The sequence below is a fragment of the Atta colombica genome, unplaced genomic scaffold, assembly GCF_001594045.1.
Source record: "Atta colombica isolate Treedump-2 unplaced genomic scaffold, Acol1.0 scaffold107, whole genome shotgun sequence".
Classification (NCBI taxonomy): Eukaryota; Metazoa; Arthropoda; class Insecta; order Hymenoptera; family Formicidae; genus Atta; species Atta colombica.
In genome coordinates, this window is record NW_017259192.1 from 3,489,547 (window position 1) to 3,508,010 (window position 18,464).

Genomic DNA, 18,464 nt, shown 5'->3' on the forward strand with positions numbered 1-18,464 from the left:
GAGAGAGAGATCGGATTTAAATACTGCAGTTACATAGAAAAAAAGCCAATTTATTTTGTCATTAAAAGATAATAAAATATCTTTTTTCTTTCTTCTCTCTTAATTTGATGCATTTATTTATATTGATAAAAAAACTTCAAATTTTGTTACAATTAATTTTTAAAACATATGATAAAATTATTAAGATGGATTTTAATTAATCACGCTATAAGCGATATTTATAACATATATCTCTACAGCTTTCTAAATAAATTATTATAATTTACAAAATAAGTTTTTCGAATTTTACATAAAGCGTTATAACGTTTTGAGAAAGGATATCGATTGCTATTATGTAATGTTAATAGCGATAGAAATAAAAGATATAATATTGCATTACTCGAAATTATCTCAAATGGCAAAGGGTTGATAGTTCTTGCTGTACCTTTGCGTAACTCGATCATCGAGGATCAGCGCGTACGCATCAATTTAGTGTCACGTTGGTCTAAACGCTGGCTCGCTTTCGACCGATCGAACTTTTCAAACGTTATCGGACCGTCGCAAAATATAGCGGCCATTCAAAAGGACACTCGAAGATACCGGCGGTATGAAACGTGGTTGTGTACAATCCACGCGAATAAAATGCGATCCCGTGAGGGCAAACAAAAACAACGGCGCGCGTCGGTGCGCGGGCACGCGTGAAATAATAAATTCGACCCAATTGTTTTCCCGTATCAATAAATATACTATCTGCGGATACGGCGCTTTTTTTCGCCCCGTTTGCGCCCGACGCAGTCGGGGCAAAGCGCGAAATGAATTGCGCACCGGACCCGGTGATATCTCTGTGACCTGTGACGGCGGCGGGCGTAGCGATGCCGGCATGGAATTGCTTTTTGCTCAATGGCCGATGCCCGCTTAATTCTTTGGAAGAATTCGTTGCTGTACGGTTGCTCTCGATATTTGACTGTTCTGCCGTGATCCTACTATGTCGTCAGAGAACATCATTTTGACTTTCTCTTTGTTGAACCACACAAACATTTATTGCAAAAATACTTTGTACTGCAGATGCTGCTTTAACTGTAGTCTTGTGTATTGTCGACTTTTTATACATTGAAATGTTTATTGAATATTTCAAAATATAAAATAAATTTGACCGATTTATTTGATAATGAATTAAAATGTTTATCGAAATATATGTATATTGAAAACGAAAATTATTCAGATTTATGTATTGTAAAAAGAAATCGTTATAGTATAATTATCGTTAATTATATTTATTTATCGGCAATAAAAAGAAATTATTTATCGATTATCGTAAAGAGAAGCTTTTATATTCCTAATGTGCTTCTCGGACGCTGTTATGCAATCGTAGCTCTCGGTCCACCCTCATCGTCTCGTTAGCACACGAAAGCACCATTCGTGTTGGTAGCTTTTTCGCATCCGCGGAAACTTCGTCTTGGAACCTCTTTGCCTTCCGAACACGTCTTTCGTAACTCACCAGGGGGACGCGACGTCGGTCTCTGAGAGAGGACTATTCACGAAGGTTGCTTCTCTTTCGTGACCGGGAAAGAAACTTAGTCCGCGTATAAGCCATGGAAAACCATTCCTGGCCAGCCGTCTTTCTGATGTACAAACTGCATGTGTACCAGCTATATTCGGCTCTATTCCGTTTCGAAAGCAACTCGATAACGAAATTCTTCGCATTGTTGCCGCGAAAAATGTATCGCGTCAATGACCTCCCATTCGCGGTGAAGATTATTTTCGCAAAAAGTATGTTAGTTGATCATTGTGTGTATGTGTGCGTGCGTGCGTGCGTGCGTGCGTGCGTGCATGTATGTGCGAAGAGCCGACGATATTTTTATAATAAACTTTATTTTATAATAAATCTTACTCTATATCCTATGTTGTTTTTGGAAAAATCGTTTTCGTATACACGCGAATAATCTTTGTGTTGCTGATGCTAGCGTAAAAATTTAGCAAATTATTAATTCATCTAAATTTAAATGTAAAACAGATATTTGTACGGAAAGAACGGTTTTGAAGTATAATATTTAAAAAGTTAAGTAGATCTGAAAATAATTTAGTTGATTCAAAAATACATTCTAGCAACCAGTTTGGACATCCTATATGATTATTTTGATGGTCCAAACAAAATTTTTTTCAGATATGTGTCTAGCTAAATGTCTAAATATTTTAAAAAGTCGTTCTTTTCATGTAAATAAAGAAGAATTCGAAAAGATTCTTAACATTTTTGAAATTTTTTATATCATTTATATAATTAAAATAAAAAAGGATCAAGTACTTTATTTACGCATATAAAAATAATGTTTTATCATTAACATTTATTATATATATTACACACAAAAAAACAAGATAGCCAAATATGTCATACATCGAAAAAGATGAATACCTCGCGCGTTAAATTAAAATCAATCCTTTAAAAAGATTGAGTAAAGCTATTGAGCAATTTTATTAATTGCTTTTTATGTGAAGTGAATTTACAAACCGAAAATAATACATAATTTATATGCCAGACATAAAATAATTAATATTCATTAATTGATTGTGAATTTCATATTTATATAATTTATAAAATAAAAATTAAATGATAAGGAGATAGAACAGATTTTAACTAATTTATAATAAGCTTCTATTTTATTAAAATATATAATTATAACAATTATATTCTTCACAATCTTTTTTTAAATAGAAAAGGAAAAAGAGGATGAGAGAAACTATACTTAAATTATCAAAAATTCAATTAATTATTTAAATATCCAAATATATAGCTTTTGCGTTGATAACTAATATGATAGTCCGTAGTCCGAGAATACAGCTTTTGCGTTACTAACTAATACGATAATCGCCACAGCAGATTAAGATATAATTAAATTTACAATACAATTTACATTCCTTTCATGAAGCTCTCTTTATTAAAGCACATTCTAGATATAATAATATGATTCTTCTATATTTAAACTTGTTTGATGAATAGGTTTCAAGACATTTGGATAAATAACGTTCGTTCAATCATTTTACAAATTCAAAACCGCAAGAAGAGCGAGATTCCTGCAAATTTTTGTCCCTATCGTGCTGAGTGGTTTTTCTCTGGAATATTTTACTGCGTTTGTTAAAGCAAGAGAGAAATTTTCACGATTGTAGCCAGCCGCTTTATTTTTCAAATACATGTATTTTTTATGTCGTCATATCTTTTTGAAGAACAGAACTTTGTGTAAAATGGTCGAATAACAGATTTAAATTGTTTATAACGAGATAAATTAGCATAAAAATGATGCAAATGAGACAAGAGAGATTCAACTCAAAATACCTAGATTAGCATTGATTTTGCTTTAGTTGATTTATTTATTCAGATTAGTGGAATGGACGGTAACTCTAAACTATCTAATGTATCGTCTAAGTGCAAAACAATTCGCCATATCGAATCCAGCTGTCATTTATTAAACTTGGATAAAGCGACGTGATGAATTACTTTGCATGATATATTAATGAATTACTTTGCATGATATATTAATTGCTTATATAGTGTCTTTTGAGTAATCCATGTATATCGTTCTCTTAGTCAGTTCAGATCCTATTTGTATTATTCGCGTGCATTAATTTATAGAACTAATAAATTGTAACTTCTTTACATTCCGTAAAATTCGTAAAAACAACATATATTACAAATATTTATGTAAATATATTAAAGATGTATGTGCATAAATGAAAAAAATTGTAATTTCGTGCTTTAAAGCGTGCATAGCCATACGAATTATAATAGTTACAGTTATTTCGTATGTAATCTAGCTCATGACAATTTTACATATCTGCTTGATAAGTAAGCCTTATCCAAATTTTATCCAGCAGCTTGCTTGCTCTCGTGCTCGACGGCACGTACGTGCCGTAAAAAGCAGATTCGCCCTAATACTACGCGTCATCGTACTACTCCCGTCGAGCTTTTGGCTGCGACAGTAGTCGAAAGTAATGTGGATTTTACGGACCGTTAAAAGTCACGCGCGAAAGATCACCTCGACGAAAAAAAAAAAGAAAACAGAAAGAAATCATTTCTTCAATGGAACAAAAAGGTATTTCCCTATGGAAGCGGAGGGTGAGCCCGGGACGGACGTAGTCCGGAATTCTGCAAAAATTCAAACGAACGCGAGAACTGCTGAGCGAATCGAGATTTTACGAGCGAATCCTCCATCCGCGCGAACGAATGGGGCGCGAACCCCAGGATGCGTGGGTGCCGCGCGTGCTCCCGCGGCGTGTGCGGTGTATATATACGTGGGATATTGCACGACGGGAGACGGCGGGGCATGATCCGCTCGTCGCGAGATAACCATCTATCTGGTCCGCACGAATGATCATCGTGCACAGTCGCGCGCGTTGGTACGCGCGCGTGCTCGTGTTCATGCAACCTCTGGGATGTTCTCGTCACAATGTGGTTATTGTTTCAGTACCGCCGGACATCCTGGACTATCCCACCAGTACGGATATGGTGGTGCGAGAGGGTAGCAACGTGACGTTACGATGCGCGGCAACAGGAACACCGGAGCCGACGGTCACGTGGCGTCGTGAAGCGGGTGGTACGATCAGCTTGTCGAACTGGCAGGGTACGTATCTTCATATTGCTATACCACTACTACTATTATTGTTAGTATACTACTACTACTATTATCATACGGTGTACCGCTTCGTTGGCCGCCAATTGTCGCGTATATCGTATAACGAATGACGGTTGTTACTCCAGATAGAGTCTCGTTTCCTCTCACCAATCTCTGTGTCTCCTTTCAACCCCATCAGCTTCGTTGTCTCGCGTTGTTTCGCGTATATTGAACATAACCCGCTACTCATAGAACAGCTCCGAGGCTTTTTCTCGATCTCACTCCAAAACAGAGTGACAGAAAGCTCGCCATCTCGTTTCGCGCTGATTGAGCGAGACGTTTATTGTGCTCTCGTAGCGTATCATTGAATGAGTTTTGATGGATGGCATTGAATCGATATGAATGTGCCTTTTGTTGAATTCATTGTATATTGAACACGTCTGATAATCGAATAAAAGTCGTAAATGAAATAAACAAAGCAAATTTTTTTCTTGGATCTCTAACATATCGTCAAGTACATGTATTCGATTCACAAATTTTTCTTGTTTTTTTAAACAAGAAATAGAACAGAAATGAATAGAAAAATTTAAACAAAATAGACGAGAATGAACTTTTATATATCATAAAGAATGCATGTAAAAGAAATATATTTTGTTCTTTAATAATTTTATTCTGTACTATTAATCCATTTGCTTATCATATATTTTTATTTTTACAAAACTTTTGATTTTCAATTTATTTCCTTATTGCATTGATGATACAATACTTTCAACAGTAATTTCTACTTTCTCTCTCTTACTATCTTTCCGCCTGTTACAGTCTCTTGCAATTGACGAAAGAATTTAACGATTCGTTACACAAAATGGTTTCTTTCCTGATGTTATTATCAGCAAAGTGCCGCCAGCGTAATGTCCATCGAAATGAATTGCTGAGCATTTATAATATAAACTCATTTATTTAACCCATTCGGTGAGAAATTAATTTTGTTTACAATTCCGAACGAATTTCTGTCGTTATGCCATCTTGAGTAAAATCTAACAGGAACTAGTAATCAACATGTAATTTAATTTCTTAATTATTGTAAAAGGAATGTTATACAAATGCGATAGAATGTTTTAACGAGAACTTTCCATTAATACATAACAATTCTTCAACGAAGATACAGTTTGATTATTACACAGAAAGAATGATTTTATTGAAGTATCTAAAAATTTAACTAAATACGGATCTGAAAATAACTTTGTTGGACTATCAAAATAATTATATAGGACACTCAAATATAATGAGCAACGCTGTAAAAAGTTTTGAGTTCTAATAACCAGATTGTGTGTCCTACATTATTTTGATGGTTTAACAAAATCATTTACAGATCTCTATCCAATTAAATTTTTAAATACTTTAGCGAAAACCTGTACATGTAACATTTGAAAAAACTATTATTATAAAAATTTAATTTTTATAAATAAATTTTATTTCTATAATTATAAGAATATATTTGAATGCATTTTTTAAACATTTATATTCTAATTATTTATATTTTAAACAATTTTTTATGAGACTTGATAATACATTCAAACAGATTTCATAATTGATTATTTCAGTGTTTGAGGTTGAGGCAAAAGATTAATGATATTCAGTGATTCATTTCAATAGTTTTTGTTCTCGAAAAATATCTCGTCTGAGAGATTTGCCGTTCTTTCAATCCAATCACATGCTTTCAGCTGTCACCTTCATTCACTGGCATTTCTGTTTTACGCGCCACCCGCATCAAGATTGTTTAGATCTTTTGCTGACTAATTGCGCAAGCAAGTGTCGGAGACATTTCGATTGTACATCAGACAGATAGCTAAAGTACTGCTTTAGTCTCTTTCTCTTACGACTTCAAAAGTTCGTCTCTTCTTTTGCCATCTTCTTCCTTTTCTATTCGTCTCCATACTGAATTCAGAATACTTCTCAAAGACCAACAAACCGACGTGCAACACACACGTAATATATTTTCATCCTTTCGTGTGAAATCGTGCCAAGGGTCAGAAACGAGAGAACGTCGCCCTATAGTGAAATATCGATTTGTGACGACTTCTGATGATTTATTCACCAGATGAAATTTCCATTTTTTCGAAGTCGATTTTAAGAAATCACTTTAAGTATTTTGTCGCGTCTCGCTGTCCCTCTATTCGTCTCTTCGTCTTATGTCGATTTTGTGGAAAGATTCAGTCGTGATTCCATTAGATGATAAGTACCGTAGAATGGAGTATTCGGAAACGCGCTATCGGTCTTACGATTTTCGCAATCGAAGTCCGTGCACTCCGTTTGACCTATAATAGTTGAGAAAAGTGTTCGGCGTTTTCTTATTTGTATGATAATTCATACTAAGAAATTTTGCTTTTTGCACACGATAAAAGTTTGAAGTACGAATTTGCCTCGAAAGCCTCAACAGGTGCATGAATGAAAGAGCTTTTCAAATTGTTATCAAAATATGCAGACGTTGTTACACACAAATTTTGTGATACATATTTAAATGCTATTGACAAAGTGTTATCTAACATAAATAAAATAATGCTAAAAGCAAATCAAGAATAAATGGAATAATTTATTAATTTAAGTAAATGTGATAATTAACAATAAAATTATATCGTTATACAATAGTTTTTATAAAATTGTTAAAAAACGATAATTACATTTTACATATTTAATATTTTATAAGTATTTCATGAATATTTTATAGTTATCTTAATAATTAAATGCAATACGTAATAATATTGTAAGCTAATTGAATTACTTGAATTCTAAAGAAAAATTTTAATTATCATATTTGACATTAAAATTTTCTTATTACGTACATGTATGTGTATACTTCTATACTTTCATAAATTTTGTGATAATTTTATTAAAATAGTATACTTTGTTATGTATGTATATAATTATTTAAATATATTAATATTATTTAATAAGTTGTAAATTCTCATATTGTGTAAATTATGAAACTATCATTCTGATAATAGGACGATATATAGATACCTACACATCGGTAGGCCGTTGATCTGTAAAGGAACTATGTAAATTATATGATAATCAATCTCGAAATGAATGTGCTAGATTGTCAATTTAACTTCATTACACACTCGCGACGCGGAACTAATTGTAATTTCAATGTACAAATCGATTAGCACGATTAATTATATAATATCGAAATTAAGGAAATACACATTTTAATTAAACTTGAAATCAATTGTTTCGCAATATTAAGCTAGTCGACCGTATTGCAACATGCGAAACAGAAATTATTGGAAAATATCAGAGAGCAAATATTAATTTACAACATATGAAATTACAGCTGACGTAATGAGTGCTACTTTGTCCACTTTTGCATATTAATATTTATGTTACGTTCCATTTAATACAATGTGCAGTCTAATGAAATTATGTTAGTGAATCAACGTTCCATTTTTTTTCATTATTATATTGCGAAATCTTTTAATTGCTTTTTTATGAATTGAAGGATATATATTTGTGCTATCTGTATTATAATTTGCGTGTTTTCAATATTCCGCAAAATTGAGAACATAAGTTTAAGTATGTTTCATGTTGCTACTTGCTTGCTACTTAATTATCGTATATACGCTTAGTTAGTAACACTACACATTACATGCAACGTATATATACAGTATATATTATGAGAAAGTATGAAGAAAATGAGAAGAAACATTATTTAAACGTTATTAGTCAGTTATTTGTCAAAATTGGATACGTGTATATTTCATTGTTTCATGTGACAAAGATTCATTTATTATTATTATTACTGTATTTGCATTTTCTAATAATAATAAGTTTAAATATCAAACATATATAATCGAAAATAGTGGATCCACAGAGGCTTTCTGATTTTAGAAAAAGATTTTTACAAAAAAATATTATGTCGCAAAAGGCATGATTTTCTTGAATATACTCGCTATTTCCAATAAACAAATAAATTATCTTATTGATATAATGCTAGCAAAAAGAGTTTTGTTTCCTCTTCATAAATCACGTGCAAATATGATTATGATCGATTAATATAATCCGAAATTTTTTGTTTTAACAAAACTTTTTTTGTTATTCTATATATATTTTTCAAAATTCATATAAAAATATATCTTATTCTCTCTTTTGATCTCAAAAAATAAAAGAGTTTAATATATTTATGCTACAATAATACATAATTTCTATCATATCTTTGTTTATTATTTGATTCTGAAAATTATATCGTAATATTAAACAATTTAAATTATTATCTTTTATTATAAAAGATAATATCAATCATAAGCCGAGATGATTAAATTTATGATTTGTAATTTCAAAAATATATTTGTAATTTGGAATGCTTAAAAATTAACGGCACGGTATTAATATGTGCAATTGGTCAGATCGTGTCATAGGTGTGTTTAACTGAACGATGAACGAAGCGTATATAATAATGCGTCGTAATCCATGTCCATATGAATTTGTATGCCCGCATATCTACATATGTAAACTGTTGCAGCGGGGAGTATCGTGGGTCCGGAGCTGGAAATAACACGAATCACGCGTCTCCATATGGGACCGTATCTCTGTATAGCGTCCAACGGGGTGCCACCAACAGTCAGTAAACGGATCCTCCTCACTGTTCACTGTACGTAATTTTGCTGCGTGATCCTAAATTCCGTTTTATGACCAATACTAAGGAACGCTTTTAGCCAAACGGTAGCGTGAAACGTGGTGAAATACGTTGCGTAAATGGCTTTTCCATTACGATTGAGAGAAATATAATTAAATGCGTTTCTCTCCATTTTACAAGGCGAAAAAAAATATTACGTGAAATTATTTAATCTCCCTTGAAAAAACGAGAATTAATTTATTCACACAATCATCGTGAATTAATTTTCCAGAATTAATCTTTTCAGAATGTTATACAATATACCATACGCGATGTAATATTATTAGGATTTCAATTCGTAAATTTTAATTCAATCAAACTCTAACTGTTCCGTTTCCATCCTTTGCTTTTCACGCATATATATATTGTGGAAATGCATACGAATGATATTTTATACAGTTCTGCCCCGTCCTAGTAATAGAAATCCTTTCTTATCGCGCGTCGGGCGCTTGTCGCAAAATATATTTTAAATTGTCGTACTCGCATGTGGTGTGAGCGATCTCGCGTAATGACGCCTCTCGGGGTAGGCATGGTGAATAGCTGATCCCGAGGGCCATTGTTCCTGAAAACGGAGTTAAATCTTTCCTGCCGCTGGCTACGTAATTTTACTACGCTATATAACAAGTCGCTTACTAAAAGGACAAGTGACGTTTCTGGATTGATTAAAAAATAAGAGAGCCCTATTTCGAGGGAACATGTTTTAAAAATGGGGGCTGGAGCTTTAGTAAGACTTTTACGTCAAACGTCAGCTGTACCTTGTGATGAGTTCGTAAAATTGGATATTTCGTTAAATTCTGTACCGTGTTTTCCCAGCTTTATATAGTTTTTAATGTCAAATATTTTAACATTATATTATCAGCTAGATTTTGTTCATTAAAAACAACTGTTTGTAGAACTGTACATAATAAAATTAATATACAGTGCTATATTGTATAATTTCTTATCTTACGATAATTAAAAATTCAATAAAGTATGAGAAAACAAATTTTTTTAAAATAAAAAAATGTTTCCTTTGATTAAGGTTAATAACATGTAATTTTTGTGTTTTAATGGTGTTTTGTATTTTATTGAAATATATTATCTTGCACAGTTCAGCCAATGGTTTGGATTGAGAATCAGCTAGTAGGTGGTTACGAGGGACAAACTGTTACGTTGGAATGCCGTAGTGAAGCTCATCCCAGTCCTATCACATATTGGACGAAGCCATCGAACGAAACTATTGCCAATGGTGAGCATGTCTTTCTGTTTGTCCAAATATAATATGCTTTTCGCTTTTATCAACAGTAATATAGAAATAGTGCACAGAAAAAGAATAATTTAATTAAAGCAGTTTTATGGAAAGTAAATATTTTAAATTACTTTCTATGCTCTTATTAAACATAAATAAAAATCAATTGTCACTATGACGGACAACTAATTAATTAACATTTCAGAGTGAATTGAATAGAACATACACAAATATGCAAAATGATATTAATATTTTTATCATAGATATTAAGACAGTGATACTATTAATTCCATCTTAAATTTTTCTCTCATTGCGAGATAAAATAAGTTTTAATTATTTCTTTTTCAAGTTATACGAACATTGAATTCGCTTCTTAAGATAATATTTATCATTAAAGAATACATAAATAATACTCATTGTTTCAAAACTAGAAAAAATAGAGAGTTTTAATGAAACCGAGAGCGCGTTTTATTTCAATTTATGAAATAATTATTACAAATTCTTTCCTTCTTCTTCTCTTTTTTTTTTCCTTTTTTTGCGCACGTCGGGAAGTACACGCACGAGCAGCTGTAATGCAATTCACCTTAATTACACCGCGCTAACGTGGTCGTTTCACTCTAATTGCTACCATGCACCTTTGCGATATGCAAGGGTTTAAGGGCAAGGGCAGTGGCATTAAAACTTAAGACGTGTGCGTGCCATCTCGTGTCGTTAATCCGTGACAGTATTCTCTTCGAACAAGCTAAAATTTTTCCTTAAAGCGTTATAATGAATGATCTTCAAATTAATTAAGAAAGCGAAATTCTTTTTATGCAGATGACAAAATTTTTATCTACTATAGCAAAGTCGATTGTTAGTAGCTTAATTTGGCGTTTGACGAAAGTTTCTCACAAATCGATGGATAATATTAGCATTAAAATTTTTTTAAATTAATTACAAAGAGATAATTCTTGTTATTATTACATTTAACCGATATTTCTAAATTCAGTGCTACTCTATAGTCTTTACATTATACAAATACCTAAATAATATTATTCGCTAGCATTACTTTATGTTTTACTAGATTAATATTAATAATTATAATAAAAGTATCAAAGAAAGACATTAATTAAATATAGATAATAAAACATAAATCAATTCAAGAAAAAATAGATTACCTAAAATGACACAAAAAAATGTATAATTATTATAAATAAATTATTAATATTATAAATGTATAATAAATGTATAATATCAAATTTATTAATCAGAATGTACGGTCACATATTAAACTTACTTTTATTACATACAAATTTTATATGTTCTTTTTCATTACCAGAAATATCCCAACGAAATGTTTTTACAACAAAATTTTTTTGCGTGTATCGTATTCCACAGATTTTTTAATACATATTCATAAAATCGCGTATACTCTTATAATCGAAGAATGCAGCGAATAAACTCTTATAGAAGTGTATGATTTTTTTATTGTTTCGAATAACACATATTCGAATAACAAGATATATCGATATGAACGCCGGTAAACTTTCCTCTGAAATAACTGTTTTCCGCATCGACAGTCGTATAGCTTGGAACTAATAACACGAAAATCGACATTCACATCGTCTTCCACGTGCCAGAACGACATTCACGCGAACAACATGGTCTGTTCCGTACTTTGTGCGATTCCGTAATGTTTAAGCGGCTTGGAACGTAAATATGAAGTTTACTGCTGCATCGATCCGGAATTTTCTGTTATTCCGGGCTGCCATGGAAGCCTGTCTAGTTAGTGCTCCTCCATTCGCGGCAAACACGCGAAACGAATTAGCTTTTTAACGAGAGACAAGTACAATTGCATCAACGCGAAAAAGCCAGTTTTGTGCGTCATGCGTTTCCCGTTAACAACCTTCTGAATCATTGACTTCGATTAGGAGGAACGAGTGTATTTTTCATCTAGTCATACGTGCGCTTTATAAGTTTTGTTTTATTAATTATTGTTGATTTTGTTGGCTCACACATTTGATGTAACAATTTGATATGAGTATGTGTTTCTTTATAAACTATACATTTAATGTTATATGTATGCGCGCTGAACACGTAAATCTCTATGGAAATTAGCGTTTGCGATTTCGATATATTTACTATGCTTAATCTATACACCGATGTTTTCAATGTTTTTTAGACGAGAATTATAAGGTCGAAACAATTCCTAAAGGATTATATGAAATACTTATGAAGCTCGTGATAAAATCTGTACGAGCACAGGATTTCGGAACCTTCCGATGCGTGGCGACGAACTCCCTCGGAGAGACCGATGGAAAGATAAAACTTTACAGTGAGTAACATTATGAACTCATTAATCTGCATAAGTTGCACGTAACGTATTTTTACATTACTTGTACATTACTTGCTTATCTTCGCATAAAGAAACATTTAATCGTTCGTTACTTCAAGCCGATTTCTAATTTCTTTGTTCATTTTGCATGCTACGTACGAAAAACCTCATGCGCTAAAAATATCTCTTTTAATTTTCATAATATGTATATTATTATATTATTGCTTGTATTATCTGTACGTGTGTTTTAATATTCATGCTAGTGATTATCTGACGTAATTATGTGATACAAATAATTTACTGATAATTAAATTTTATTTTATAAATGTTGCCATACTCTGTTTGCTCTCCTCTATTTTCCGTTTTACCTGTATCGCGCGCAAAAATTAGGTACAAAAAAAGAATTAGTTATTTGCATATCCTATATATTTTATATATATAAATAGTTAAAAATAATATAAATATTACATTTTAATAGATAACGCAAACTCAAGTTTTACGTTAATATTATTATATTATTTTTATTATTTTTAATCGCATTAATCTTACATAAGGGATTTAAATTAGTTTTGCTTATTACTGGAAAATACGATACGGATTTTGTAGTTAAACGTGTTTCATGAAAACGTATAGATTAAAACTCATTATGGCGTAATGGTGTACGCGGCGAGATGAATAAAAAATTTACTTATATCCCGACAACACGGTTATTTAGACAGCAACGAAACGTCTCTCCTGTCTCGAAATTTAACCAGAGGCGGGCACGATTCTTAAACGGATAACTTATCGGTTTATCGCCGATCGATATTGCCTACTCGACGTAATTGCCCCAATCTCAGTGTACCAATACCCCTCGTTTCCCGCACCATTCCACGATGCCGTCGCTTGATCTCTATCATCGTTCTATGCATATGAACTTTGGAAGCTAGACAACCTCCGTACCTGTTTACCCTTGTTCTACCACTTACTCTCGTCGCGTTGATAGGGTAAAAGAATAGCGATCTTACAGGAGATGAAAAATGTTGTCGCTTAGTTAACAACGTTAGTAATTTTGTCATTTTTTTTCGCGAGAAGAAATATAAGGCGAAGAGAAAATAAACTTCATAAGGAGATATACTAGAAGACAAATCGTCGCTGCAAATCAAGTATAAGGAATAAGAGACCGAGTCGTAATGTCACGTCGCATCGCATTGAGTCGCGTCACACGTCATGTCATCTCATCTTCGCGTCACTACGTCACGCATCCATTCTGCTCGCCGTCATTATATTTCATTGGATCTCACGCATGAGGTTCAAGTGGCAAGCACGCCAAATGCGTAAAGCACGACCCGTCTGTTCCGTTCGATCTCGCTGATGTTAATTGGTCGTCTCTCCAATTAGAGTGTCGACGGTGGCGAGGTCGGACGGAAGCGGTGCGTTCAAAGAGAGAGGAAGAAAACGATGGCTTTAACAAAAATCGCCGTTCATGATGATTGGATAACGGAAAGGGAGAGGGGAAGAAGAGGCTGTAGTGAGGCACTTAATTTCCGACAATTGCAAATAAAATGCTGCGGTCGAAGCGACGACGGGAAAGCCCGGGGACACGCCCGCACGCCTGTACAGACCATCACGAATTTCCATTCTCGCGAATCACTTCTCCAATAATTAGCTCAGCAATTTAATTCAACGGGCTTGCGTTCCGTTAAAACGTCAGTCGACTAGCACGCCTCTCTGTCGCTATTATCGGGAGCTTTTTCCGGCAGCGCGACACGTTTAACAATATTAGCAATAATTACCGCGAGGAGGGGGGGGGGGGGCCACTGGTCTGTGGATTACATGTTCCGCTAAAGTCGGTTAACTTCGATGGAAATCTTACTTGAGCTTAATTTAAAGGAGAGTTGCAGGGCAGAGAGGGTAAGAAAGGACGAATTATCGACGGACATAGCGCGAAAAGAGAACAAGTCGCGAAGGGGATGCTTTAAACTAAGACTGCGAGAGAACTTTGCGCCACCGTGTCGCTCGTTCCGAGTCTGTACAATGACGTGCACGCATGGCATGCAAAGTCTGTGCATGATGGCCTATATTCAAATTGCATTATATCGCCGGATGAGGGAGCGTGCGCGCGCGCGCGCGCGCGCGTATAGATATGACCGATAAACGTGCTGTGGTAGCCATGGTCATTAGTTCACTTTTGCTTCGCTTGCCGGTAGAAACGGATGTTCTTTGAGAAAGAATTAAGTCGCAATTGGCCCAGCAAATCTGATTTCGAAATATCCGCTACTATTATACGGTAAAGTAACTCCTGAAAGTTATTAGCGATTACTAATGTAATTACTATTTTATCATTATCTATCTCCTTGGTATATTACAATGCTGAAATTATAGTTGCGTTAAATTGTGTTTAATAAGTTACCTGAACGTGCAGACATAATATGCATGCCACGTGTAGAGTTATTAGGTTTCTCCTAATTTCTATGATTGTATAGTATAGAGTTCTAATAAAACAATTGCGTTCCTCCATCGTTTGATGCTTTTTACCTCTTTAAGACTGATGGTGCGAATGAAACTTTTAAAGGTATATCCATAATTTTTCGCTTTATTCATAATTCTTTGCGAAAGACAGATAAAAGATAAATGGAAAGAAGACAAGTTGAATTATTTTAGCCCTACGGTTGATTATTGCTCCTTCAGGCGCTATAAAGCACATTATCATAAAATGGCATCATCAGTAGTGAAGTGAACAGAATTACGGATTTTACGGTGGAACACATTACTGGCTAATTGCAGTGAGGTGGAAGAGCTCTGAGCATCTTAAACCACAGTCGCAATATTCCTTACCGCAGACACAGTGAGCATCAAAGGCGATGATATAACGGCATGGTAATAAATGTAAATTCGTAATTTAAGGTATTCGAGACGGCTGTTTCAACGGCTTTTCGGTAACGGCGCGGTAACGCAGGTCTGACCACAATTCCGATATTCAACCGGAACATAGTGTCCGAGCGTATTAATTAATGTATTTATTAAATTGTGTTGTTGAACTGTCAGGATCGCCGAGAGCACACATTCTGCATCTGTATTTCCGAATACACTGTGCAGCGTACGCTTTCCGAGATTTGCAAACAGCTACTACGAGTAAATATAAACGCATTGACCTTGCAGAAGTGCAAACACAATTGTCGCTCGCGAATTGAAATCAACGTTGCATAAGCTTCTGCACTTCGAACGAAAGTTGATTACTATTTCAACAATATTTGGCTCACATCTGCTTCACGAAAGTAACTTTCAGACTGAAATATGCAAAAGAACCTTTAAAGGATAAAACATAGGCAAGTATGTACATTAAAAAATTCATTATATAAATACATTTCTCTTTTCTCATAAAAATTATTTGATTAAAATATATTTGAAAATATTACATTAGTAGAAATACATTTGACAAATGTATGTAAACAAAATTTACTACATTTTAATATATATGTTTTTAATAGGTGCTAAGTAAACGTTTACTTACAGTGAATAAATATTTAATCAAATTAATGATTTGTATTTAAATACAATGATTAAATAAATATGTGTTTACATTTAGTAAATATTTATTTAGAACTATTTATACAAATATTTATTAAAATTTATTAAAATAAATTTTTTTAATGTATAAATTTTTCAACCTTTCAACTAGCTTACATAAATCTATGTCCACTACATCAAAATTGAAGGAAAAGTACAATTGTCTTTACGCTTTTTGCAACATTGTTCTTGTCATAATCCATCGATATTCATCTTTATTTTGTAGTTTCAACTGTTAGGGATTGTCACCTCAATACGTTGTGTGGCTTGCACGTTGTCATCCTGTGGATTAATTAGAAAAAGTCTACTTTCGTCTCGTGCGGAAATGTCGATGCACGCACGAGAGAATTAATATCGCTTCCGAACTCTCGACATTTCGACGGAGTGTGCAAGTGACAAGAGCTCTCCGGGTTTGCGGGAACACCGTACGGACGACATTCCAATACGTCAAACCGGGGAGCATCGCGCGGAAAGTCCGACCGCCTGGCCGATTATTTTTCCGGTTATTACTCGCGGACAGGCTTTACCGATATCTCGATTCGCCATTTACGCTTCAAACGCTATTCGACGTAAAGCGGCTTTCTACTGTATTGCATACTGCGACGGACGTTCAATCTCTATTCAAACGATCACACCAATTTTTAAGCGCTAACGTTCGCCATTGATTCGTCAATTAGCTAATGTACTTTTTATTTCTATTATCGTTGACTTTTCGATTTACCGTAATTGTGAAACTTCATGATCATCTATAATAAATTACCATCCTATAAATATTTTTATTTAGTATATAGAAAGCCTGTATATGTTTACTTTGATATCCGTTGATCAAATGATTTTACATTGAAATTGATAAAACCAATGCTAGTAAACATAGCGATAAGCATGGTTTAAACTAATACATAAACTACATGAGCTTTTAGCTTATATAATTAATTTTGAAATTCGCAATGTTTCTATTTTGTCATAATGGATTGCACATATTTAAACTCATATGTATTTAATTCCATTTGAGCCAATTAAATAATTAGTTATTTATATTTGCTTTTAGATAATAATAGTTTTCCGATTATATAATTTGAAACGAATAATTTCTTGAATTAAGAATAAATTAATTAATGACACTATGTTCAATAAATTTTAAGTTAGTTAAATACTAGCATATTATGTGAAAAGATTAAAGAAAAAACTAACTTGTTCAAAAAGTAAATAAGATGAAAAGTAACTCTCTGAAGAATCTATATGAAAGAAAATAGCAAAATACTCATTAGTCTCTTAAATCACAAAAAGGTTCGTATTAGCGATTCTAAAAGCACGCTAAAGCTATTTCACTTTTTATCAGAAGCACACTTCATACATTACTTGGTAACGTTAACTCTAATCATCAAATTTATTGTGTCGCCATTTTCAGAGATCGATAAGCCGCCAACGACGCGCAAACCAGGCTCGAGGCGTGAATCGAAGAAAACATGGAAGATCGATCACAATCATGAGAAGAAAGCTGTCGGTATGAAAGACGAGCCAATGTTAAAGGGCGACGATATTGGTGATGAACAGATCGATTTTCAATCGGCGACGGCCTCATCGTCGTTTCATCGTCATTTATTTATGAATTTCGGAATAACCATCATGACTGTGATATTGGCCGATGATTTATCCACGTAGGCCACCGTTGTGTAGGAACTGTTACGCGAAGATTAACGCAATGTAGAAAGTGTTCTCCAAATACGAGACTAAGTATCATGGTGAACGTCACAACGAAGGAATGTCGATATGAATGATGCTGCGTAGGATCGCTGCTCTCCGTAAAAAATCTCTTCCTGTTGTACATGAAATTTGCATAAAGCGAAATGTAGAGCGAAGCATAGAGCGAAGAATCGTTTTTACGATTGGAGTCCGGAATACCTGGCTGATTAGACCAGAGTGACCAGAGTACTTCGTGAAAAGCGTAATTAACACATTGCAAGCCGAACGTGTACTAATAGATTTTCCTTCCCTAAAGACATAGAAAGCCACCAATCTATTAACCCCTTTGCGCTGAAGGTGCCAGAGTAGCTGGCTTTTACCGTTTCCATTTCAAGCGGTAACTCTGTTGACCTCGCCATCACTTAAAGAAGAAAG

General features: G+C 33.8%; 1 protein-coding gene across 1 annotated transcript in view; it reads left to right on the forward strand.

Moving 5' to 3' along the window:
- Window positions 1–18,082, forward strand: part of LOC108692344 (neurotrimin-like) — an 85,573-nt gene extending 67,491 nt beyond the window's left edge. The window contains exons 4-8 of the mRNA XM_018200554.1: window positions 4,437–4,592; window positions 9,103–9,231; window positions 10,346–10,483; window positions 12,645–12,797; window positions 17,755–18,082. Coding sequence (XP_018056043.1) covers window positions 4,437–4,592; window positions 9,103–9,231; window positions 10,346–10,483; window positions 12,645–12,797; window positions 17,755–18,008 — 830 coding nt within the window. The 3' untranslated portion in view covers window positions 18,009–18,082. The remainder of the gene's footprint in view (window positions 1–4,436; window positions 4,593–9,102; window positions 9,232–10,345; window positions 10,484–12,644; window positions 12,798–17,754) is intronic.
- The last annotated feature ends 382 nt before the right edge of the window (window positions 18,083–18,464 follow it).